This window comes from Hemicordylus capensis, chromosome 4 (genome assembly GCF_027244095.1).
Source record: "Hemicordylus capensis ecotype Gifberg chromosome 4, rHemCap1.1.pri, whole genome shotgun sequence".
In the NCBI taxonomy this organism is placed as follows: domain Eukaryota; kingdom Metazoa; phylum Chordata; class Lepidosauria; order Squamata; family Cordylidae; genus Hemicordylus; species Hemicordylus capensis.
The window spans coordinates 263436717-263464653 of NC_069660.1; the positions used below are offsets into that span (position 1 = coordinate 263436717).

The window sequence follows — 27937 nt, forward strand, 5'->3', positions numbered from 1 at the left end:
AAAAGCTACTAGGTGAAATTGTAAGCTTGTGAATTGCAGTGTAGGAACTTTTGCCCCCAAATTACTTTTGACTATGTATCATGCCTTTTTGGAACAAGCCATTTTAAAGTGTGTGTACATGTGCACATGCCTGTGTGCACATTTTAAGTTTTATTGCCATAGGATAACAATATTCATCCGAATTTTTTTTAAAAAAAGATTTTTTGAGGATCAGAACCTGCTATATTATCCCACCCCATCTCCCCAATACAACATCAGCTGTCTTCGTATTTAATTGGCTCCAGCATAATTCAGATCTGGTCTTGGTATACACAACTCTCAGATCTAGACTTGGTATATACAATTATCTGCATCTCTATAAAATTGCAGTTTATCTAACAAAATCATATTACAAGGTGTTGTTTTTAAAGTTTGTCCTGAGTGCAATAAATCCATGGGTTGCATAGTGAAAGCAGAATTACCCAATACTTTGCACACCTACATCACAAAGCAAAATTCAACACATAGACCTCTAAATACATTGATTTAGAAGAGAATCTGTCTCAGTTGTCTTTGTAACCAATCTACAAGAAGGAAATAAGCAGGCAATTACATACATTCCCACATTGCATTTATTGTTATGTCCTCTTTCCCTTTTAGAAAATGAAGAGGGGAAAATCCTAGTTAAGTATCGGTAACTGGGAAGTGCTTTAGTACAACCCAGCTGGTCAGACTCATGGATGAAAGGTAGCATAGCTCAGATCCCCTCATCTATAAACAATTCCTACATATTCTCAAATGTCAAATTCACCAGCTACTATTATTTACAATGTACCACAAGTCACCTTCAAGTTCACTGTGTGGTCTGCAGTTCCAAGATGCATTCTTATAAACAGTCATGCCATGCATTGTGGAACCAGAGTGAATTATGTGCAGAAGAGATTCACATTTTCTTCAGTCTTGTAATATGTTGGGCAGTAGCCTAACTTGCATAACTCTAATGACCTATGAAGGGAAAGAATTGCTGCAGAATGTACTAAGCATCTGAAGCTCTAAGAAACAGCATTGATAAATGGGACAACAGTGAACAATTTCTGTGGGCTCTTCTTTATGACAGCTATAAACTATCTCATGTTTTTCTAAAGAGATGTCCTAAATTCTGTCTTTTAGGTTTGGGTAGTAAAAGTTATGTCCTGCCCTCAGGTAATGTATAGTATATCTTTATAAGCTGGGATTCTCTGGTCTTAGCCTTTGAACTGAATGCATGATGGCTTTACATAAACTCTTTGCCCTTTAGGGCTTTATTAGGAGAATTTCCATGGAACCTGCTGAGAGTACAAGAAGATCAGTCACTGTTTTGACTAGCAAACAGAGGTAAAGAGTGGCAGTGAATTTAGATTGGCAACTCCTGACTAAAGATTGCTGTTAAAATGCATAACAATGTTGCCAAGAGTTCAGTCATGACTTCTCCCAGTAACAGGGTAATGTGAGAATCTTCACTTATTTAAACTTTCCGCTGCTAGGTCATTGCTAAAAGCACAGAACTTCTTCATATGTTGATGACAACCTTAATCAGATTGTATTGAATCTAAATATAACATGCTATATAGAGTTTTACTAATTTTAGTGCACTCTGTTCCCAAGATAAGTTAGAATCCCTGAATGTGTTCTGAGGAAATGGGATATAGCCACCTTGATGTAGCTAAGTAGGACTGGATCTGGTTCAGCATCTAGATGGGTGAAAACCTGGGAATCCCATGTACTGTGCATTGAGTTCCATGATGCAGAATAAAAAATGTGATGAATGAATGAATGAATGAGAACGGTCTTGTGGAAAGGCAAAGTATAAATGTGATTATAATTAGACTGCTCCGAATAATATATACAAGAATTCATCTGCACTCCTAGCTCTAACTGTAACCTTAGATGAAAAATGTATACTAGATAGTGATTAAAAATGGCAACGCATCTACAGGGGAACCTCAGTATTCACAGGGTTTACTTTTTCTGCAACTACTGTGGATACGGAAACCATGAATACGGGATCATCGGGGCTGTGTAAATCCAGGGGTTAGGTTCCCAGAGGTCAAAAACATGTCCAAAAAGGGGGTAAAATGGGAAGAAGTGGCCTACCATGCTCTGTGGGTCCCCACCAGTTCGGCAATGGCCCCAGGAGTGAAAAAATGGCCAAATATTGGCCAAAAATCATAGAATTTTTTGCCGTTTTTTAAAAAAAAGAGCCATAAAATGGCTCCTGATCTCTGCCAAACTCAAAATGGCGGCCAGAAATGACCTCCGGGGTCATTTCTAGGCACCCCAACCCACAGATACTCGGGTTTAAACCTTTTTTGCCTTTCCCCACATATACTGAGGTCGGATGTCCATCACCCGACTGCAGATACGTGAAACTGTGAGTGCTCGACTCACGATTAATGAAGTCATCCTGTGTCTCCTTCCTGAATCCAGGTCCAGTGTCTCCTTTAAACATTTAAAAATGGATAGAGTAAAAAATTCAATTTCTTTGCTCCAGGAAGTTCATTTTCCACAAACTTTATTTTTTGTCCACAGAAACTGGACCATCAATTTCATAAACAGCATAGATCACCCTAAAAACGGCCTTTCTTTCTATGTACACCTACACACTGAGACAAGACAATACATCCCCTGTTCTCTGCAACCACCCCACAAGCATCAGTGAGAAGGGCAACTCCAAAGAGGAAGGTGCTTCTGTGAATGAAGGGTAGGCGGGGGGAGGTTTGGCTAGGTTTACTACATTATTTGTATCTGCCTGATGGAGGAGGAAAACCCTACTTTGTTCTGACGCTTCTTTTCATTCCCAGCATGACCATAAAAGTACTATTGTGAGGAGCAGAAATCCAGCTGCATTATGCCCTACCACAGATAAAGGTTTCAGTAGCTGTCAAAGAGAAGAACATCTCCCCCAAGAAAACCATAAGTTCACAAGAAATAAAGATATTCACTCTGAGAGGTACTTCCTTCCCACCATCAGGGACACTATCAATGCACTCCCATCTGGGGTGAAGCAGTCTTCTTATGTTGGCCACACATGTAGAACAATCACAGGAGGAGAACGTCAGCCAGATACAAATAGAAACTCCATTCTCACCTTTGCGCCCTGATGCATGGAGGTCAGGATGGGGTTAGCTGGCACAATCCTACTGTTTCTGTTCTGTGAACAGATCAGGATCACAGCAGCTGTTCCCACCCCACATGAGCGCAAAGGGGAGTACAGAATGGGTTTTTATGCTATGTGTGCAGCCCAACACTCCCCTCATGCTCTACGCATGGCACCTAATATGAGAAGAGCAACTGAGCTACTTCGAAAACCACTGACCAGATGTAGAAGCAGGACTCCCTCTAATTATAGGGCCAACATAGCTATTCTGGCATCTACACAGCAGGGTTTTTTTTTGCCAGGATCCCCACCATGTTTCTTGCTGGAAAACGTGCTTGGCTCAGCCTTCACTGTTCTCCACCAAGAAATTCAACTCTTTTCATCCTGCATCAACCACCTCCCCATGAAGAGTCTATAGAAGTGATATACAGAATGCAGGGCACAGTTGATACCTGAGAACTTGTTACCTCCGTACACTCAGCCTTCCTTACTTAACTGAGGAAGTCAATCACCTTATTTATTTCCATATAACCCTTTGTCTGTAAAACAACCCACAACCTTTTCATTTCATTTATCTTAGAGACCTAAAATGTTTGGAAGCTAATTTCTTGCTGTGCTCAACAGATATCTGTTTCAGTTCTCTGAGCAACACTACACTGGACACAGTAGTGTCTAGCCCTCTACTTACACCTTATTTTCCTTTTCAGATAAAATGCAATGAAACTTGAAAAGATCAGATTCTACCTCTTTGTTTCCAACTCGCTGCATGGCATCACCCAAATGAAAGTAGAAGCGGCCATCATCAGTGCCAGGGTCTCCTGATTCCAGACCTTCCTAAAGAAACCAAAAAACCATACAGTCAATTAATTGTCTTCTTAGTAAAATGCTTCTATTAGGTATCAGTGTTCACTATACTTGAACAACAACTGTATTTATATTGCTCTTTTCCAGAGGGCCCACAAAGAGCTTTACATATATGATGATCACAGAAATCCTATAGCATGGTATATATTTATGTACACTCCCTTTGTTCATTTTTCCACACTAGACTTGAAATGGTTGACATCCAGACTAATGTTGTGCTGGCAAAAATGTGTTATTCATTAACAAACAGAGAGAGGCAATTTTAACTGATCCCTCTTTCCTCTGTAGCTTCTTGGACACAATTGTCAGAGACATATTTTCAGGAGGCACACATGACTATAGAGGGAAGGAAGATCTCTGAAAATTCTCTGTACAAAAACAGCTTGTCTTGGGGCTGCAAACAGCACCCCTTTATGTGATTTGGAGTTTCAGGCTTGCAACCTCCATCTTGGCTACTTGAGCTCACAGGATTGTGAACTCTTCACATGCCCATAGTTGGCAAATATACAGTTTGGTCACTTGGCACAAGCAAACGTGGGGCAGCACTGCCAAGGTCAAGTTAGCAAATGACTGCAGGGAGATACCACCCTCTGCCATGGCCTCTCTTTTGCAAAAAGGGAGGGAGCTGGCAAGCAGATCTGGGTCAAAGAGACATTCACAAGCAAAAATAGCTAACTCTTTTCACAATGGAATTAGCTTTGCTAATCGCTTTCACAACTACTCAGGTAAGCATAGCACATCCCCTGCCTCCTATCACCGTATTAATGAGCTAGTGATTATTAACAGAGAAAGAAACCTATTTATCTCTCAGAAAGAGATGCCCCAGGCTTTTTGAGTTCCTCCATACACACACCTCTCCACCAGCCATTCCAGCTTTTGTTCCTTAAAGAGAACACCCACTTGACTGGTTCATGTAAACATGAACTTCTTTGTTACACGTGTGTTTCAGCCCCTGCAGTCAGGGCATTTGACTTATGCATTGTTTCAGGATATGTTTCTGGGTACAAAAATCCCTGGCCAAGCTACATGGCCTGGGGATTAGACTTGAGATCAGACTCAGGGTCAGATTTAGAATCCGAATCTACCTGGATCATTGCCCTGCTGGTTCTCAAGGGTTCGAGTTGTAGTGCTCTGCTCCTTACCCTTCCTTCTTCCTACTTTTCTGCTGCCTTCTCCCTGTAAGGAAGTGTATCTGTGCACCCCAACCTGCAAGTGTATCCAACACACCAACAGATCGGAATCAGTAATACTAACTTCCTATCCCTTTTTAATCTCCTTGCTCCCTTGTCTCTCCTCTTCAAGCCTACATCTTGGTCCTTTCTCAAAGTAAATCCTTAAGCTGATTTCAGACCTTAAGCTAAAATGCGCCTACATGAGACTCTAGTTAATAGTGTTAGTTAAGATTTTGTTGCCTCTTCTCCTTGCCTAATCAATCTTTTTGTTTTCCTGTACCCCTATAATCCCTAAAGGAATCTGTACACATTTCTGTCTCCTCCTCGTTTTCCAGGCCAAAACCCTGCACAAATTTATTCTGTAATGAACTGTTCCATCTAGTCACACTGATTCCCCACGTTAGCCCCAAAAGCCCGATTTGAGTGTAGCTAGCATTCCAGAACTGTCTCATTAACATCTCCCATATACAATGGAAAAAGCTCTTCTGCCAGTGCACCATTAGTCTCAGACTTAGTCACCATGAAGTGCTTTCCCTTTCAATATTCACATGGCAAAAGCATCTCATGCTTTTGTAGGGGTGAAAGCACCCTACATGGCAACTTCTACCAGGTAAAGGCCACTTCAAAGAACCATCTTAAAAATGGTTATGTGAACTGGACCTCAGAAGCAGAGAAGTCAGGAAGCAAGAGGCAGTGATAAATAACTGATCTTCTTTTGGGAAAGAGAGTGTGTGCATATTTATGTTTCAGTGATAGATCATCATCGTTTTTTAAAAATCTCTAATATATGAAATGCTATACCAGTTCTGCTGGTATGTGACCTTTGTTTCCACAATTTTCATACTTTAAATATCGTTTCCTCCCCTGCATTAGGTTTTCTAAAGGAGAAAAACAGTGAACATAAAGATTACTTTCAAATAGGGAATGCTTTCCGCAATCTTGTTCTCTGCCTTTAGGATGAAGCCATAGTGTACTTTGGCAAACCCATCCTTAGGAGCCAGGCTCAAAACCTGTAGGAGAGTCAAACAAATCATGGTTATAGCTTTATGTCTTCAGTGATTCTCAACATAAATTTATAGAGTTTTAAGTCGACCTAGCAATGTATCAGAAGGTTTTGACTCATAAATCTGTATTCCATCCACCAGTGGTCTAGAAATGTGTACTACTTCATCAGTTAACCAATGTAGAAACACCTTAGGGGATATGCATGACTAACAGTGAAAACAGCAACTTCATGTATTCTTATCCTCATCTCTCCCCTAAAGCGTAATGCTGCAGACTTTTTTTTCTACTTTGGACTCTATTCCCCACTCCCATCATGGGATTCTGAACTCATACCACAAAAGTCCATTAAAATACAAAGTGGTTTACCTCTGCTAAGACTGGGCTGATCAGATAGTTAAGCCCTGTATGAAAATACATGTGTACTAGCATCACAATAAAGCTTGTGATGCTAGTTTTAATTCTGCTTTTTTTTTTGCACTCAGAGACATCAAGTTATTCATGATCACATGTTATTCTTAATGTAGTTACTCATGTTATAAGACTATGCTATTTAATGTTAGATGGCTTGCTGTTTTTCATGTTGTCTTCTATACTTGTCTTCTACACCTTCACTTGGATGCATTTTTGGCTGTTCCAAAAATGGAGGAAATAATTAGGCACATCCTAACAAGCAGACTAATCCAACTGAATCACTCAGGCTGGAGCTACATGTTGTATGAGTTATGGGTTAAAATGACATCACTGGGATCATTTCCCCTCTTCTTTCCTTTAACATTCAGGAACACTTTGTGTTGCGATGTAATTGTGTTGTAAGGTTCCCTGTCCTTGCTCATCATTACTGGCTGTCACAGGTCGCCTTACATGAGATAAGAGTCCCTAAACCTTATGAGAAAGAAGGGGAAGAACTCAGCAGCACCCCACTGTTGCATTTAAGATACTCTTCCAGCCTCATATGTGGCCAAGAACAAGCTTAATTGTGATTATATCCATAATTCAGCCCTTGTTTTCAAAGCAGCATTCCAAATGTCAGGTTTGATATTTGCACAATGTATTGCATTTTGTGAAAAGGGTTTTGAATTAATACACAGAAGTGAGGTTGGGGGCAATGGTTCCATGCTATTATGCCTCCTAAAGCTATAAATCCAATAACTAATGCAGAGTTCAGAACTAAACCTTAGAACATGTTCAAAATACTAGTCTATCTGTAGCACAAAGTGCAGGAGACAGAAAATTTGCCCTTCTTGTACTATAGAAGAATTCCTTGAAGAATGTAAAACCAAGATCTATTGCTCTTTGAAAATAAAAAGCTTTGATTTTTACAAAGACTACATTTAATGTATTGTGTGCCAGTTCCAGACTATGAAATTCAAAGAGAAACATCTAATGGGGGGGAAAGGCAAATACTTTATGTTTCTTGATGGTGTCCTCAAGCTGTGGTACAATGGAGGGTTTGAGAAAACAGTTCTCAAAAATAGGACACGTTTCCCATCAGGTTGGATTCTAGCTATAGACGATCTTCTTTGATTTAAGGTTCAGTGTTTTAGTTTCATCATTGAAGGGGGGAAATTAAAAAGTGTTCACCTGTCAAAATTGTGAAGAGGGTAAGAAATTTGTCGAGGGGCGGGGTCAATGGTAAAAAAAAGGATTTCTCAAAAATTACCTATGCTGCCGATCCGCAACATATTCTCATTTCAATACCATCCACTGATCAATGGAGTAGGGATATGCTATTTCTCACTGGCCAACAAAGCTTCATGTTTGATCGGCTTAATTTTCCCTTGGTGATGTCACAGGCCAGATATTATTGGTTATTTAGCACTGTGACATCATTTTGCTTCGTACATGACCCTGACTGGCTACAGTTGCATGTGTGACTGATCCAGAAACCACTGCCCTCACTCTGAACTGGTTCATTGTTCTTCACTCTCAATTGGTCCATACGTCCTCATCCTCCGCTCGCCACCATTGCTGTTATCCTAGCGCTCCCCCCACGCTATGCCTGCACGCTGGTGGGGCATCTCCCAGCAGCGCTGGCACACAGAGGCCACATGTGTGCTGGTGCATGCAGGGGCAGCTTGGAGATGCCCCGTCAGCGTGTGGGCATAGCTGGGAGGAACACAGGATGGTGGCAATGGCGGCAAGCAGAGGAGGAGCAGGTATGGACCTGTTCTCCTCCACTTTAAAGGAGCTGTGAAAGCCCTCAATTTTAAAAGGGAGATGCCCGCAATTCGGCCTGCCAAATTGTGTTTTGGCAAATCCCTAATAAAATCCAGGCAATTGAGGCCTGTTCCTTTTTCCGGCCCTTCCCCCAACCCTCTGACCCTAGGGAGCTCTGAGAACACTCCTTCGAGGATTAGGGTGCTGCTGCTAAATGCCAGGTCAGTTAATGCAAAAACATCTCTCATCCACGATTTGATTGTGGATGAGCGTGCTGACCTGGTATGCGTGACGGAGACCTGGTTGGATGCGCTGGGCGGGGTTGGTCTCTCTCAGCTTTGTCCTCCAGGTTTCCAGATCGTGCAGCAGCCCCGCCTCGAGGGTCGGGGAGGAGGCGTTGCGGTCATCTTTCGAGAGACCCTCCCCGTTTCCAGGTGCCCGGTCAGGCAATCTCAGAATTTCGAGTGTTTGTCCTTGAGGGTGGGCCTCCGAGATAGGCTGGGGATTCTGCTGGTGTACCGACCACCCCGCTGCACTTCAGTCTCCCTACCTGAGCTGGCGGGGGTCGTCTCGGAGGTGGCCTTGGGTTCCCCCAGGCTTATTGTCTTGGGGGACTTCAATGTCCACGCTGAGGTCCCCTTAGTGGGTGCGGCTCAGGATTTCATGGCCTCCATGGCAACCATGGGCCTGTCTCAGTTGGTATCGGGCCCTACCCACGTGGCGGGACACACTCTGGATCTGGTTTTTGCCGATCGGGAAATAAATGATCTGGAGGTGGGGGAATTTGAGATCACTCCCTTGTCATGGACAGATCATCACCTGGTGGGGTTTAGTTTGACTGCTCCGTCTGCCCTCTGCAGGGGTGGTGGGCCGATTAAGATGGTCCGCCCCCGGAGGCTTATGGATCCGCTTGGATTTCAGACGGCCCTCGGGGAGTTTCCAGTGTCCAGAGCTGGTGACCCTGTCGAGGCCTTGGTTGATCTCTGGAATGGAGAGATGGCCAGGGCTGTTGACACGGTTGCCCCCAAGCGCCCTCTCCGGCTTGGTGGAGCCCGTTCTGCTCCTTGGTTTTCCTCGGAGCTTAGGGCGATGAAGCAACTCGGACGACGGCTGGAGCGACGCTGGAGGAAGAGTCGTCACGAATCCGATCGAACACGGGCTAGAGCCCATTTTAGGGACTATGCCGTGGCGGTGGGGGCGGCGAAGAAATGTTTTTTCTCCGCCTCCATTGCGTCTGCTCAGTGCAGGCAAACAGAGCTGTCTCATGTGGTGAAAACATTGCTCCACACATCCCCCCGGACAATGGGGGAGGAGTCATCTACGGCTCTTTGCGATCGGTTTGCCTGTCGCTTTGCAGATAAAGTCGCTTGCATCCGTGCTGACCTGGACTCCAGAGTTTTGGCAGTTCCGGCAGACGTGCCTCTGGTACCATCTGGTCCCGTTGTGTTGGATTCTTTTCAGTTGGTGCGGCCTGAGGATGTGGACAAGATCCTGGGCAGTGTGCGGGCGACTTCGTGCGCTCTTGACCCTTGCCCTTCATGGCTAATAAAAGCTGCCAGGGAGGGGACAGGTAGATGGCTGGAGGTGATCGTTAATGCTTCGTTAAGGGAGGGCAGGATGCCATCGTGCCTCAAGGAGGCGGTGGTAAGACCTCTATTAAAAAAGCCCTCCCTTGATCCCTCCAACCTGGACAACTATAGACCTGTGTCTAACCTCCCCTTTTTGGGCAAGTTGATGGAGCGTGTGGTGGCGTCCCAGCTGCAGAGGGTCTTGGATGATACGGATTATCTGGACCCTTTTCAATCTGGCTTCCGCCCCGGGTATGGGACTGAGACTGCCTTGGTCGCTCTAGTGGATGACCTACGCCGGGAACTAGACAGGGGGAGTTGGTTCTGCTGGACCTCTCGGCGGCGTTCGATACCATCGACCATGGTATCCTTCTGGGCCGCCTCTCGAGTATGGGAATCGGAGGCACTGCGTTGCAGTGGTTCCGGTCCTTTCTTGAGGGAAGGGTTCAGAAGGTGGTGCTGGGGGACTACTGCTCGGCCCCGTGGCCGTTGGCCTGTGGGGTCCCGCAGGGATCGGTCTTGTCCCCCATGCTGTTTAACATCTACATGAAGCCGCTGGGAGAGGTCATCCGGAGATTTGGACTGAGTTGTCAGCAATATGCGGATGACACTCAGCTCTATCTCTCCTTGTCATCTGATCCTAGGGAGGCGGTGGATGTCCTGAATCGGGGGTTGGAGGCCGTGATGGGTTGGATGTGGGCTAACAAACTGAAACTGAATCCGGATAAGACGGAGGTACTGTTGGTCAGTAGGAGAGCCAATCGGGATGAGGAGATTTTACCGGTTCTGGATGGGGTTGCACTCCCCTTGAAGGAGCAAGTACGCAGCTTGGGGGTACTACTGGACCCGGCTCTGCTTTTGGAGGCTCAGGTGGAGGCGGTGGCCAGGGGTGCCTTTGCACGGCTTCGGCTGGTGCGCCAGCTGCGTCCCTTTCTCGAGAAGGCAGATCTGGCCACGGTTACCCACGCCTTAGTCACGTCGCGGCTGGATTACTGTAACGCGCTCTACGTGGGGCTGCCCTTGAAGAATATCCGGAAACTGCAGCTAGTGCAAAACGCGGCAGCGAGGGTTTTATCCAGAGCTGCCCGTTGGGAACATGTCACTCCCATTTTGAAAGAGCTGCACTGGCTGCCGGTTCGTTTCCGGGTCCAATTCAAGGTGCTGGTTTTGACCTTTAAAGCCCTAAACGGTTTGGGCCCAGGGTATTTGAGGGACCGCCTGCTCCCAAGGGTTGCTGCCCGCTGGACGAGGACATCTGAGGGGGCCCTGCTCCGGGTGCCGACAATGAGGGAGGCCCGGTTGTCGTGCACTCGGGACAGGGCCTTCTCTGTTGCTGCCCCCAGACTCTGGAATGCTCTCCCAGTGGCCATTCGTTCCTCGGACTCCATCACGGCTTTTAGAAAGCTTTTAAAGACTTGGCTTTTTACCCAGGCTTTTACATGATTGTTTTCTACTGCGGCTTCTCTGTGTTTCTATTTGTTGTATTTGTTGTGTTGTTTTTATGCCTGTTTTTATATGTTTTTGTACTTTTAATATGATGTTTTTATTGTGTTTTTATTGTATGTTTTTAACTTTTGTAAACCGCCTTGGGGTTATCTTTTTAATGAAAGGCGGTATATAAATGCAAAAATAAAATAAATAAATAAAATAATATTTAAGCACATAATATTTCAATGGGAAATCAATTAGACTTTGAAGCATATGACTTTGCTAAATTATGGCCTGTATTTGAAATCACACTAGTTATCAAGAGCCAGTGGTTGGCTTTAACACTTTTAACAAATGTTAAGTTTAACTTGGGTACAAATTAATTCTTTGAAAGCAAAGGTGAGAATCTTGGTGTAAGAACTTACATATGGCACACGTGTGCTGCAGGAGCCAAACAAAGCTCACTCATGCTCAAGATCAATTGCAAGAAGCAGTCTATATTCAGCCCATATTGAGAAAGTAAGAGGGAATAATAAATTAATAATAATAAAAATTTATTTATGATTATGATTATGATTATGATTATTATTAACACAGTCAGACAGGTATGTAATAGTATACCATTTAAGTGGTAAAATACATAATAATAATAATAATAATAATATATTGATTATTTATTTATTTATTTATTTACACAGTCAGACAGGTGTTATTGACTGGTTTGTTTTATCCAGACATCGAGTCCTTTGTCAAGAACCGAGCAGTGCATGGTCAATATTTGTCAAGAACCGAGCAATGCATGGTCAATATTTGCACAATATAAGTGGAAAACCAGACATCACCAAGACCTGGCAATGGCTTAAGCATGGCAACTTGAAGAAAGAAACTGAGGATCTAATATTGGTTACACAAGAACAGGCACCAAGAACGAATGCAACAAGAACAAAAGTAGAAAAATCAACAACAAATAGCAAGTGCCGCCTTTGTAAAGAAGCAGATGAAACAGTAGACCACCTAATAAGCTGTTGTAAAAAGATCGCACAGACTGACTACAAACAAAGGCATGACAAGGTAGCAGGGATGATACACTGGAACATCTGAAAAAAAAAAAAAAATACAAGCTACCTGCAGCCAAAAATTGGTGTGGACATAAAATTGAAAAAGCTGTAGAAAATTAAGATGTAAAAATATTATGGGACTTCCGACAACAAACAGACAAACATCTGCCACACAATACACCAGATATCACTGTAGTCAAGAAGAAAGAAAAACAAGTTAAAATAATCACCATAGCAATACCAGGTGATAGCAGAATAGAAGAAAAAGAAATAGAAAAAATCACCAAATACAAAGATCTACAAATTGAAATTGAAAGGCTGTGGCAGAAAAAGACCAAAATAATCCCAGTGGTAATTGGCGCCCTAGGTGCAATTCCAAAAGACCTTGAAGAGCACCTCAACACCATAGGGGCCACAGAAATCACCATCAGCCAATTACAAAAAGCAACTTTACTGGGAACAGCCTATATTCTGCGACGATATCGATAACAACAGCAACAACATTGATAATAAAATTCAGCCATCCCAGGTCCTTGGGAAGGACTCGATGTCTGGATAAAATAAACCAGTCAATAACACCTGTCTGACTGTGTAAATAAATAAATAAATAAATAAATAATAATTAATAATAATAACAATAATTATTATTATATATTTTACCACTTACATGGTATACTATTACATACCATGGTTTTTGACATTTAATAGCTGTTAGCAAAATAAGTACAAAAACAAGTACAAATATATACAGATAATAGAAGCTCACCTCCTCATATATTCTCTTAGCATTGCTGTTGTCACCAATCAAAAGGTAACCCACTCCAAGGTTGTTCTTGAATGAAGTATCATTAGGAAAGAGATTAACTAGCTTTTGTAGCGTAGTCAGTGAACCTCTCATACGGCCTAATATGATTAGACAACATAAATAATTACTTAGTTCAAAGTAAAAGTGGTCTGGTCACAGTATGCATCCGAGCTAAGCAAGCTAAGACAATAATTTCTAACAGTGTACTCCTTTGTCATCACTAAACACCAATAATGCAGAATGTGAACATGGATTTAAGCGCACATGAATATTTAGTTCACTGATCACTTTACTGTTGATTTTAAAAAGCTATGTCTTGGGAAAGCAGGCTGATGGGATGTATCATCCAGTCTTATGGGGACCTCTTGTGGATAATTATAACATTCTTCATATTAAAGCTCTTTTGGATGAAGAAAGTTTTAAAATGGTTTACAGCACTGGTAAATACCATGCATTTAATCTACAATTATTTAAATCATTCATCTCAAGCTGATGCTCTTTTCTACCTGCATTGAATTAAAACCGCTTTGGGATTGATTTGGGATTGAAAGGTGGTATACAAATTTAACAATAAAAAGTATTAAACTGAAATCAATCCAATGAGATGAAATTATCAATCTTCAGACTCAAAGGGAAGATAGTAGCTCATATTCAAAGGCATTATTTTTCTTCCTATATTGTACCATTATAGAATGCCCTAAGTAAATACCAAGTGAGCTATTGTCTTCCCTTGAGTCTGAAGGAATAATTCCATCTGCTTGGATTAATTTTAGTTCATGTAATGTAATGCCATTGGGAAAAGGCTGAAATGCACACAGCAACAATATGTTTGATTATGTTTCCACAATTATATGTGTGATCTATACTATCAAATCTGTTCCTGTGGGGATGTATTAGCAATCTTAAGCTGTATCCGCTTGCAGATGACAAGCGTATACTTTGTCATTTTTGTGTAAGCATAGTTGTGGTTTGTTACCCTAAACTTAACCTACTGTTACAAACCTACAATAATTTACATTATTAATTTAATAGAAGTTTTAAATTATATTTTATGAACATATTGCAGTAGTGTGCTATTAGTTAAGTTTAATCTGTAACATTTTGTACCATAATTTTTGTTTTAATACACCATGGAATTTTCTCAGGTTTATTCCTGTTCTGTTACTAATATGGGAAATAGGATCAGGCAGGGCATTACACAAAAGGCTTGGGTTCGTGGGACCCTGTGTGTGTATGTGTGTATAAAGGAATCCTCTCTCATGTTTTGGAACATCCTAATTATACATTGCGTTTTGTATCTTCTGTGCTGTGTTTCCCAAACTGAGTTAAGGAACACATTTTGTTTCTAAAAAAAGAAAATGGAAGAACCTGAATTCATTACATTTCTTGGCATCTCTCGATTGTTTTGATTTCAGCAACTTCAAATATGAAAACTCATAACCTGTCAATTTTCAAATACTATTACAAGATAACTAGCAAATGCTGAAAGAAAGAAATAATTACACATCACTATTAAATACAGTCTAGAAAATACGAATGCATGTCCCATATTAAATAATATCAAATATGGTATGCCAGTGGTTTTTAAGCTATCTTGTGGAGAATCCAGAGTTCTCTGGAAGTTTACTAGCTTAATTATAATTTCTGCTCTTCCCCTGCAGTGTACAGTCGCAGAGGATATCCCCAGCACAGTATCCCTCCTGTGGCTTTTTCTGGTGCCTATGTTATGTTTCTTTTTTAGATTGTGAGCCCTTTGGGGACAGGGAACCATTTTAATCAATCAATCTGTACAACCGCTTTGGGTCGTATTCATGTGTTCTAGGACACTCATACACACACAGACACCCCCTCCCCCACGTTTACAGTGGTCAGGGCCAAACAATACCATAGTTGAACGGGGTGTGTATCATGCCCCAGAAACCTTTGCATTGTGTGTCTGTGGTTAGCATGCAGAGGTTCATTTTCAACTTGTAGAAAAGTGCTCTCAGAAGATTAAAAAAAGTTGGAAATCACTGTGATACACTATTGTGTGTCTGCTATGAATACAGTCAAATATTAAATACCTTTGAGTATCAATGTTCAAATACTGTAAAATATCTATTGTCAGCTCTCAAATATAGAAATACGGGTAGATAACATTGTCAAATACTGATATCTAACACTGGAGAATATTTGATCAATGGGTGTGGGGGTGGTGTAGCTGGGGAATATTCAGAATCAACATTTACAAAGGAGAATTTTGGAAATCAAATAGGTTCAGTTTTCATATGCACAAATCTTCCCATTCACATTTTTCAGAAACCTTTGAAAAGTTGTCCCATATGGAAATTCACATTTCAGAACCTTACCAAGAAACTGCTGCCTGTCTGCCTGGCGTTTAAGTGTCAGTTTTACCAGATCATCAGGGACACTGGGTAGACCAGCTACCTCCCCATAGGTGCTGATGGATCGCTGCAATATTTCATTGCTTCTCCTCTTCTCAGCCAAGTCATCCTCACTCTGTGTGAAACCATATAGCATTTTTCAGTGCCAAAATGACTATTGACAACATATGTATGTTAAGTAGTGGTTAATTGATTATGCTTTCAAATTTGATTGGAAGTCACCTTGATCTTTGGAAAGGTGAAATGAAATGTTTTAAATTAAAACCATTTTTAAAAATGTATATGAACAAAGAAACAATTCCTGATGGTGCAAATTTACAACGAAACTTCAGACTATTAATTTGGTTAACAAGCACAAAAAACTCAGAGTAAGGAACACAGATAACATTTTAAATAACTGACAGTCTCTCTATAGCCAGCTTCAACCATTACCTGAAAAGTGAAAACATTCTCCCCACCTCCTGCTTATTTTTGAGATGACCTATTATGGTTTTAAATTGGGTGACTGAATCATCCAATTGGCTGGAGAATAACAGTTTCAAAATTAAAAGCCGAACGACTTAAGGAATGGGATTTTTTTTGTATAAAATTATATAAAATTATAAAGTGATTATAAGGTGAAAACTGCTGGTTTTTTAAAAAACATTTTTTAGATTGCCATTTGTTGAAGAAACTACAGTGTAAAACTCACTCATATCCATCATGTGATTTCAGGCAAACTGATTAGGATTTTTACTCATGTTATATTTTGGGGGATACATAATCTGGGGTAGGTTAGAATATAATATACTGTTAGCACATAACAACATGGGGGCATGCTATTGCTTAATCATACGTAACAAGATAAACTGAGAAACATCCAAAGGAGGAAAGGCAGACACTATCTAGTCTCTTCTGTTAATGAAAGGAAGTGTTATATTACATCACCTGCTCCCTTCTTTCAGAAGAGGATGGCTGCTAAAGGAGCAGGAAAAAATCAGTGCTGGCATCAAGGCATATTCACTTATATATAACTCAGAAGGAAATATCACAGCCACATTAAAGCAGAGATCTCTCGCTGAACTCAGAAAATTGAGACTGGGGGCTCACTCACATGATTACATGAATCTTAATCCCTGCAGTTTTCAGTCAGTGCATATTTTGATCTCTTCTGTGCTGAACCAATTGAGTGCATGCCTCATGCTGGTGTCCAATTTCTGAGCTGAATCTGGATAGGTATTTGGCAGTCAACCACATTAATTCAAAAAGCACAGGTGCAGCCGACTTCAAAAAAGCCTATCTGGGCTTAGCTTAGCATATAGTGGCAACTAGCTGGTATGCACATAACCAAGTTAACACAGGCGAACAAATTAGATCCGTACTGTTACACAGGAACAAGTTGTCATGTGCATACCATGAAATAAAAATATTACCTCAAAACATTTCAGACATCTGAAACATTGTGTCTTTATTTCTACTGTAACACACCATAATAAGGTAAACCAGTTAGAATAACTGAAGCACAGTTAGTGTCAATTTCTGACAACACAGCAAATCACTGTGAACTGAAGCAGAATAAACAAAGGTTAAGAAAAAACTTTCAACCCAAAAGGTAAAAATAGGCACAGGCCTTTGACTGAAGTTTCATACCTAAAAAGGTTAGGGTAGTTTCAGGATTGGAATTAGTATGACCAATAAAACTGGCTATTAAATACACTTTGCTTGGAACATTGCTATTTGTGATTAATGTAATTTAACACAACTTTTCACTATATTCTGTGTAGATATTTAACAAACATAAAATTATTTTAAACTCAGAGGCAGTTTCTCACGATATGTCCATTTGTTTAGACTTCATACCGTACCTAGAAATCTTGGCTATATATTGCAAATGGAAAAATACAAAAGTAGTAGTTAAATTTTGTTTCCACACACTGCTTCTTCACTTTTTACCTGTGCTTTTCCATATCTTGCTCGTGGACTTTGGGGATATTTTTTTACTAATGTTTCAAATGCCTTCAAAGCTTCTTCTGCTTTTCCCTGTAAGACAGACCTTTTTAATCTGAAGTGATTTGTGTGTGGGGCAGGAAAACAATTTCAAATTAGAATGAACAGAACAATTATTGACACTCATTTTAATAAGTAAAAACACTGAGAAGTCATTAGTGAACAAAGCACCTAAATTATCAGGTTATATACTATAAACATTTGGAACAAAAAGAAGATTGGGCACACTATACCAAACTTACAATATCAGGGGTGGGGGAGAGAGAGAGAGAGAAAGAGAGAGAAAGAGAGAGTATGCACACGCGCATGGACATGCTGACTGTGCTGAAAAAATTTAGATAATGGGATCGTACTCACAACCAGCCCCTACCCGGCTAGCTCAGCGCTAACCCAGGTAGGCCTGGTTGTGAGAACTGCCGGGATCAGTTTCGATCCTGGTGCTCCTTCACCCAGCAGTCCAGGTTTTAAACCCAGGTTAAAAGTGAGGTGGAATGACATGCAAACACCTCCGACCTCACTTCCTGTTGTGTGTACCGTTGGGGCTCAAGAAACGGCAGCCGGGAGCAGTGGACATATATCCCTGAGTGCAGGGCGGCCAGGGAGAAGAGCCTTGTTGTATTGCAGCAGGGTACCTCTCCGCTGCCCACTCAGGATATTGTGGGGTGCAGGGGGACTTCTTCCTTCCAATCTCACATTGGGCACCCAAAAGCAGCAACAATCGTGTGTGGTAAGGTTCGTAGGATCCTGCCTTTTCCTTCAGCCCTCCCCAGCCCAAGCCCTGAGGGTTGTGTGAATGACCTTATTATAGAAGTATGCAAATTTTAAGATAAATACAGTGCACGTCTTTATATAAAGCATTTCCCCCTATTTTTATAAAATACATAATATAATATAGTTGCTAAAATGACAACAGATGAAAGAGATGAGATGAGAGATTGTAAAAACATAATCCTTTCTGTTACGAAAGGGTTTAAACTGAGCATCCTAGGTAAAATTGGTACAGCCCCAGAAATGCTTTTAGGCACATATGAGAAACAGTTTCCATCAAATATGTCATTTCTAACCACTATACTAATAAATTAACCTGTAACACTTGTAGCCACAGGGCACAGCCCATAATACTCTTTAAACTAGAGGGGACATGATAGAGGTTTATGAAATTATGCATGGTTTTGAGATAAGGGTTTTCTCCCTCTGTCATCTCTAGAACTAGGGGGCACCTAATAAAACTGACTGGCAGAGAGACAAAAGAAAGTACTTCACATCATGCACAATTAAGTCTATGGAATTTGAGGCCACAGTGGTGGCAACGGCCCAGAGGAGCTCTTACCCCTGAACTTTGGGGCCGAGATCCGGGGGCCCCAAATCCTGTTTAGCCTGTCCTGGGTGGTGTGGTCATCCGGCCGAGCATGATGGTGCTTAATTTGCAGGGGAGGGGGGACTCCAAAGGCTTTTCGGTCCAGGCTCTAAAATTGCCTAGGTGCACTTCTGTGATGGCCACCAGCTTGGATGGCTTTAAAAGGATGTTAGGCTTCTCCTCCATGAATTTGCCTATCAATGGATACTAGTCTCGATGGTTCTATGCTTCTTCCGGGTTCAGAGGCTTCAGGTGAGCAATGGCTGGAGAGGAGGCAACATGCCTTCATCTCTGCTTTGGGCTTTCCAGAGGCATTTGGTGGTCAGTATGGGAAAGAAACTGCTGGACTAGATATCAAGCCTTTTACATTCTTAGTAGGCCACAAACAGAAATCAGTGCTGATGCACTTGACAAGTGCTAGTTGTCAGCCCTCTCACAACCTCCAGTCCTACAAGAATATACAATCTATTGATGGTGCAATCAAGTGTGTGTACCAAGGATCACAAAGCACTGTATGCTGGAGCCACAGCAACCACAATGAAACATCATAAGCCAGAAAGGACAACCATATCATTCTGGTTGTGTTTCACATGGGCTGTCAAGTGCTGACATCAAAATAACGGATAATTTCCTTTAAAAAAAATTCCTCTTATATTGTGTGCAATCTAATTTACATATCTTTTAGCTAATGCACACTCCCAGCATTTTCGCATACAGCTCTACTTTCCCAAGGAAGTATATCCTAGCGGTGAATTTAATAACATTGGCTACCACTGTTATTGGTAGCATTGGGCTACTATGGTGCATTTGGTCTTCAACATCATGGTCATTGAAAGGGGGTATTTCAATGTCTTCTTTGCATCTGTTGCACAGTTGCAAAAGATGCAAAAATGCTGAGACAATATTCTTGAGAACATTAGCTAGGAAGTAATATGGAAGCATTAGAAATAAAATAACTAAATAAAAATGCCAAGACTGCCATTTGGAATACTATGTAAGTTCTGGAGAATGTGTTGTAAGGAGGATCTTTTTATAAACTGGAACAGGTTCAGAAGAGGGAAACGAAGATGGTGAGAGGTATGGAAAGCAAATCATATGAAGAACAGTTAAGTAGATGGGTATGTTTAGCCAGGAAAAGATTAGGAAACTGGGGAAAATGCTAGGTATCTTCTAATATCTAAAGGGCTGTCATACAAAAAAGAAAAGAAAAAAGGATCAGACTTGTTCTCTGTTGCTCCTAAGGGCAGGGTTGAAATTAGAAGGAACCAAATTCGGATTAGAAGTAGAATAATTTCCTTATTATAAGGGCAGTTTGCAGTGATTTGTTTTAACATTCTTACATTTATTCAATTTAATTCAATACAAATCAATATAGCATATTTATGATACAAACAAAACAAACTATCTACATAGTATTGGACCATTACTAGGAGTGGAGCACATCTACTATTCCAAGCATATCAAAATAATCATGATTTCCAAGCTTCATAAATAGGATCAGAGTTATATCCATTACACTCTAAATAAGAAATATATTTTTTCCAAATGCGACAAAATTGTGATTCTTTTCTCTGATTTTTCCTTATCTTTTTCTGAAATATTTTCTAAAATTGGATTGTTATACCATCTCTCCACATTTAAATTATCCCACAGTTTCCATTGCTGTGCCATAATTGCTTTAGCAGACAGTATTAAAAAGATAACTAATTCTTTATCCTTATGTTTCGTATTATTTCCTGTAAAAATTTGTAATATACCCAAATCTAGAGAATATTCTACTCTTTTATTCATGATATTGCTAATTTCAACAAAAGTTTTCTCCCAAAAGGGTTTAATTTTCTCACAAGTCCACCACATATGTACCTTTCTGTTTACAACCCCTCCAACATTGTATGGAACTTTGTTGAGAAAATCGAGCTAATACCAAAAGGTGTTAAATACCAGCGATGTATGATTTTCCAGTGAAGTTCTTGAATAGAGGACGGGAGAAAAAACCCCGTCCTCCATAATGATCACCAGGGCGTCTTCTCTATATTTTTACCAAAATCCATTTCCCATGCATTCCTCAAACCTACTGGGGGATCTCCAATCTCTATTTGTATTAATATTTTGTATATATTTGAGCTTATTTCTTTAGGCTGATCCAGATAACTAAGTATTAGTTTCTCAAGCAGCTTGCAGCGATGAGTCCTCCCTTGCTAGAGGATTTCAAACAGAGGCTGGACAGCCATCTGCAAGTGGTGCTGTAGCAGATTCCTGGACTGAGCAAGTGGTTGAACTAGTGTACCTTCCAATTCCATAATTTGGAAGCACTGTAATTTTTTTTAAAATCCGTAAATGCTTCTTCCTAAGACTAGGTAGATAGCATTTGAGGTTTAATAATCTTTTTTTAAAAAAATACCCAGATAGTTATAGTCAGTGGTCTGACTATAAAGTCACTAGGTGTGGCTAGGCTATCAACTTATCAATTAAAATAAATATGTGTATGTGTTTGTGGGGGGTATAGATTTGAAACACCAATTTATTTATTTGATTTTATTTGTTCAATTTTCATACGACCTTTCATAAGATAGCCCAAGGTGGTTTACAAAAGTTAAAATACAGTAAAACACCTTAAAAATCACATTTTAAACCTTAAAATTGGTAAAACATTAAAAACCATAACACCAAATGAAAAAAGGGGGGAAACCCCACACCACACAAACAAAACAAACCATAAAAAAATACAAGCAGAAGCAGGAAAGCTGAGAGACCCGGCAGCCCCATACACCACCTGAGGACCACACCAGGCTTCCCAGCCTTCTCTGGCTACTCTGCTAATGCAGTGCCTTTCCCCACCTAATGCAATGAATGGTATGTAATGGCATGGCATCCTTTGTCTGTAATTTTGAGAGGGTTGACTTGCTATTATTTCTATAGGCCTTTGCCCAGAACGTTGTATTTGATCTCCTTCCAGTCACCAGTTTAAAAATCTGAGCACAGCTGAATTTCAGGCTTACCTTTTTACGAAGTTTCTCTGCAGCATCAAGCTCAGCTTTAATGCCTTTATCAAATTTGTTGAGCAATTTTGGCTTCTTCTTCTTCTTAACTTAAAAAAAAAAAGATTAAAAAACAAACAGTACAGGACTTTTCCCAAGAATTCAGTATCGGCTGGTTACCATTTGCCATTAAAAACAACTCAAACCATACATACAAAGACAAAGCAAAAAGGGTTCTCAAAAACTAGAACTAGTGTATGTATAACCTTTACATCCACAGTAATTTATGAAGTGGGTAGTGGCTAACTAAGAAAGGACACATCCTCACAGCTGGAGGCTGCTTCACTAGAGGTATGGAAGCACTTTTTGCTGATATTTTCTGTCTCCAGAAGCACTCTGTGCCTTCTTCGAAAAATATATTCCTGAAGCTTACACACCCTTCAGGGACATATTTTTGTAAGGCACAGATCACTTCTTGAGGCAACGAAATTCAGTGAAAATCACTGCCCCTTCTGCACATGTACTGTGGAGCTGCCTCAAGCTGCGTTAGGAGCTGCCTCTCTATGCGAAGATGCAACTCCTGCTGCATTCTCACTTAGTGTGATATAGTCATCAGAAAATCAGTCGCAATGTTTTTGATCAACTTCTCACTTCAGCAATTTCCCCCCTACATATGAAAGTAATTCCCCCCTTTACTCATGGAACCCCATCTCTCCATAGTCATGGGGATGATTAAAAAAAAATCTAGTTCCAGCCCAAGGGCACTTTAGACTTGTTTCACAAGCAGCTGCAACTTCCCTATACACATTGGTTTTTGAACTAAAGGGAGTTTCAGAAGTAGTTTGTGAAATGGCACAAATCAGAGGTCCAAAGTAAAAACCCCATTGGTTAGCACACAACCTCACATGAGCCTAAGCAGTTTTGGGGTTCTTGACCATTGTCCTTTGCTTTATTTCCCAGCAAGTCTGGTCTGGACTGTATTGCAGTTGAAATAGGATACCAAATTGCCACCCCATTGCTCCCTACTCAAACTTGCAGAGATGGAAGAATGTGTTATTTATGAAAAGTGATACAACATGGATAATATATTTATTATTAGATTTCAAGCAACATTTTTGTATTAACTGAGAAAATTAGAAAGGTGTTGTACTTGTACACTTAATAGTACTGTAATCGGCCAGATACAATAGCATCTTTGACAAAGATGCTATTTTGACAAAGTTCCTCATCAAAGACTCCTGAGGAAACTTAGCGGTCATGGGATAAGGGGACAAGTACATATGTGGTTGCTAACTGGTTTAAGGACAGGAAACAGAGGGTAGGACTAAATGGAGAGTTTTCACAATGGAGAGAAGTAAGAAGTGGGGTCCCCCAGGGATCTGTACTGGGACCGGTGCTTTTTAATTTATTCATAAATGATCTAGAAGCAGGGGTAAGCAGCGAGGTGGCCAAATTTGCAGATGATACCAAACTCTTTTGGGCAGTGAAATCCAAAACAGATTGTGAGGAGCTCCAAAAGGATCTAAACTGGGGGAGTGGGCGACAAAGTGGCAAATGTGCTTTAGTGTTGGCAAGTGTAAGGTGATGCACATTGGGACTTTAGAAAAAAGAACCCCAACTTCAAGTATATGCTGATGGGATCTGAGCTGTCGGTGACTGACCAGGACAGAGATCTTGGGGTCGTGGTGGACAGCTTGTTGAAAGTGTTGACTCAATGTGCAGCAGCTGACAAAAAGGCCAATTCCATGCTAGGGATCATTAGGAAGAGGATTGAAAATAAAACTGCTAATATTATAATGCCATTATACAAAACTATGGTGCGACCACATTTGGAGTACTGCGAATAATTCTGGTCACCACATCTGAAAAAGGACATTGTAAAACTGGAAAAGGTGCAGAAGAGGGCAACCAAGATGATCAGGGGCCTAGAGCACCTTTCTTATGAGGCAAGGCTACAACACCTAGGGCTTTTTACTTTAGAAAAAAGACTGCGGGGAGACATGATAGAGGTCTATAAAATCACGCATGGAGTGGAGAAAGTGGATAGAAATTCTTCTCCCTCTCACATAACATTAGAATCAGGGGTCATCCCATGACATTGATTGCCAGGAAATCTAGGACCAACAAATGGAAGTACTCTTTCACACAATGCATAATCCACTTGTAGAATTCTCTGCCACAAGATGTGGTGACAGCCAGCAACCTGGATGGCTTTAAGAAGGGTTTGGATAATTTCATGGAGGAGAGGTCTGTCAATGGCTACTAGTCGGAGGACTATAGGCCACCTCCAGCCTCAAAGACAGGATGCCTTTGAGTACCAGTTGCAGGGGAGTAACAGCAGGAGGGAGGGCGTGCCCTCAACTCCTGCCTGTGGCTTCCAGTGGCATCTGGTGGGCCACTGTGTTAAACAGGATGCTGGACTAGATGGGCCTTGGGCCTGATCCAGCAGGGCTGTTCTTATGTTCATCTCGCCAGAACCTGAAAGTCCATATCTTCCCAGCCAAGAACATCTCACTGTCTTGGGAGCCACTGAGGCACCAGGCTCATCTTCCGGTACTGGTGCAAGGGAGTTAGTGGAGATTGGGATTCAACAGCATAGCAGGATTGCAGACTGAATAAAAGTTATTTCTGATTTTAAACAATTTGACTAAATGTGTGTGCATTAGAATTATGGTTATTGCCAAACATATGCCAATTGATCTGTATAAAAATATTTTTAAAGGGTCCCACAAATACGCAGAACAGAAGGCAAGCGTTGCCCAAGTTTTGGAAGGGTTCTTTTCATGGACTACATCCAAGAACAACCGTATGTTTCAGGACATTGTGTTGGCAGTCCACCATATGATATCATGTTCTTGAGCTAACGGGGAAATGACAAGCTCCCAAATCTGTCAGTACTTTATAATAGGGACACCAAATGTAGAAGGAAGCATTGTGAGACACAATTGCTTTCTTAAGGAGATGGTGTCAATTGTTACATAGTTCTTTGCATGCTTCGAGTAATGGGAAAGCAATTAAAATAAACTGATTTCTTTGCCATAATGCTTCAATGGCTATTTTGTTCTAGGGATGTGCACGGACCAATTCAGTGCCTTCTTTGAGTGCCGATTTGTGCACATCCCTGAACCAGTTTGGCGGGGCAGGAAGCAGTTCCCTCAAAAATCAGGTAAGCAGGTCCTTACCTTCTCTGCTGCTGCCCTACCACTCACACACTCACTCTACCAAAGGCTGCACGTGGCTGCAGCGCTGTTCCGGCAGCCTGCGCGTGGCATTGGCATGCACATGGCGTCCCTGCATGCTTGGTGGCCATGTGCATGCCGACACCATGCACAGGCTGCAAGGAACAGTGCCACAGCCGCGCACAACCTTTGGTAGAGAAAGTGCCTTGCATGGAAAAGCAGAGGAGTGGCAGCAGAGCAGGAAGGACCTGCTTTTTAATGGAATTGTGCCCTGCCCGCGTGAGCTGTTTGTACATATCCCTATTTTGTTCCACTTCAAATTAAAACAAAACATCAGGTTATAACTAGGTATTATGAAAGCTGCAGGAATGCTGCCAAAAAACAAACTCCTCCCCTTCTTTCCTCTAGTAATGTGTAAGAACGTGAAGGTAGATGCACCACATTCCCAGTTGCTCTGTTCTCACAAGCAGCAGCCAGTGGAGTGGAGTGGAGACAGAACAATGACACAAAATCATGTGTTTTGTACTGCTAGATATTACCAGGGAAGACACAAAGTTACTCTTTTCAGCACAGTGGAGAGATGCAAGGAAAGAATGGGCAAGCTAAACATGAACCATAATTATTCACGTGGAGCACTTATCACACAAGAATACATTTCATCCAAAACCATTATTTTCACATGGTACATAAGAACATAGGAAGCTGCCATATACTGAGTCAGACCATTGGTCCATCTCGTTCAGACTGGCAGCGGTTTCTCCAAGGTTGCAGGCAGGAATCTCTCTCAGCCCTATCTTGGAGATGTCAGGGAAGGAACTTGGAGCCTAGATGCTGTTGCCAGAGCGGCTCCATCCCCTAAGGGGAATATCTTACAGTGCTCACACTTCTAGTCTCCCTTTTGTATGCAACCAGGGTGGACCCTGCTTGGCTTAAGGGGACAAGTCATGCTTGCTACCACAAGACCAGCTCTCTTCCCTAGTATTTTCAAGTTCATCTGGGAACTTTCAATATATTTCTAATTAGAGCTAATCTGAACTGCTTCTCCCATTTTTTAACCAAATTCTCAGGCTCAGGAGGCAGAGAAAACTAAGTCCTAGGCATCCTGGCAGGAAATGGTGAGGTGAATTCTGTTATGAGCCCGGCCTGAATTTGGATATCGATTTTTAAAATTCATATTCCGAAGCCTCAAATCAAAAGGTTCTGCTGAGGTGCAACTGGGCTAACTTGTGGACTGTATAACCGATTTGGGGGGGGGGGGAATGGTACAATAGTAGTGAGTGATACACAGGGACACCTCAATGACATGGTTTGTGATGATGTCTTCCACCCTGATTCAAAATAGCAGATTAGCAGAATATTAAATCCACAGTGATTATGGGTAATGAAGTAGTATCCACCAGGATGCACATTACATTTTTAGTATACCAGATTTACCTACTTTATCACCTTAAGCAAATTTATCATAGCTTTCTAAAATGGTAATGACTTCACACACACACACACACACACACACACACACACACACACAACCACAAATGGGAGTCTGAGCCCAGAATTCTATTGTCAAATGCCAAGCACTGAAGACTCTGATGACTATGTTCTGCTAAGCCAAGACTATGGGTCAGACAAGGTGTGGGAAATCCATTAAAGGTTTTCCCAGCACATTCTTCTTTTACTAAAAGCTGCTGTGGTGGACATAGGCTGTGAGAGTGTAACCTTTTCCCTGTGCCATTTCCCAATCATATCTCCACCCAACCTTCTATTAGTCAGGGTACAAAGTTAGAGTGTCCTTTTAACCAAAGGAAACATTGACAAGAGAGTTGATTGTGGCTCTTTTGCATTGTATAGTTTGGCCTGTTACAGAACACAATATCAACTGTTTCAAACATGGAAACCTTGGGTTCCAAACACTGGAGCCAATTTGCGCCTTACTTGTTTGAACTCCAGCCTTCGAACCAATGCCAACAGTTTTGGATTTTTGTGACATACACATTTTCAATATCTTACCTGTTTCTTTCTGCAAAGCTTCTTTTTCACTTTGCCCTGGAATATATAAAGTATATTGTTTCATTGAGGTACAATTTGAACATTATCCACAAATAAAGCAATTCTCTTCACTTCTACAACATCATGTCACTTTATTTTTAAATAACAAATGCCCAAGTATATTATAATAAAATATAATCCAAGTATAGGAAAAATGGGCTAATCATGCCTAATAAGGTAAGAACTGAAGACAACAGCAAAAAATCAAAATTTAGATGTTCTAGATATCCTTATTTATCACCTTGTTGAGTTGGTTAATTACCCAGTACCTTCTAGCACATATCCACCTTTTCAGTCTTATTCATGTATTTTATGGAGATGGCTTTTTTCCTGCAGGGTTATTATTCCATAATAAACCAGCTAGGCCTCTAAAGGCGCAAAAGTGATTTTTGTCTTTTTGCTGTTACGGACTCAGTCAAGGACTTTTCTCCAAAATAAACTATTGGTTTATATGCACAGAATTTCCACATAGTAGTGATTTTCATACACTTCATGTCCAACATTATATCCTCCTTTTTACCATGCCTCACACCTTGGTCTGATTCATATCAAATCCCCCCATGTGAATGAGAGCCAGTCAATTTTGAGAGGCTCAAGACAGACAGGGCCAAACCACCATAATTCAGATAGTGCCCCATATTAATTAATTTATACCTGGAAAAAACAACACCAAGTATACTGGGACTAATGATATGACTAACATAATGCATAGCTGGTGCATCTAACATGTGCAGCAAAGCAGCTGGTGAATTCAATGGTGAAAAACTAGCAATATCTTTTTTTGTCACCATCACCACAGCACAGTCTTTCAAATGAGCTCTTAGTCCAAGTTTTC

General features: G+C 41.2%; 1 protein-coding gene across 1 annotated transcript in view; it reads right to left on the reverse strand.

The window, feature by feature from the left end:
* The window catches only part of LOC128321974 (aspartyl/asparaginyl beta-hydroxylase-like), a gene marked incomplete at its 5' end in the record, with an annotated part of 93136 nt that overhangs the window by 48336 nt on the left and 16863 nt on the right, over positions 1-27937 (reverse strand). Inside the window, 8 exons of the mRNA XM_053242589.1 lie at positions 3107-3169; positions 3860-3949; positions 6063-6161; positions 13134-13270; positions 15521-15671; positions 17489-17575; positions 21899-21987; positions 27064-27099. Coding sequence (XP_053098564.1) covers positions 3107-3169; positions 3860-3949; positions 6063-6161; positions 13134-13270; positions 15521-15671; positions 17489-17575; positions 21899-21987; positions 27064-27099 — 752 coding nt within the window. The remainder of the gene's footprint in view (positions 1-3106; positions 3170-3859; positions 3950-6062; positions 6162-13133; positions 13271-15520; positions 15672-17488; positions 17576-21898; positions 21988-27063; positions 27100-27937) is intronic.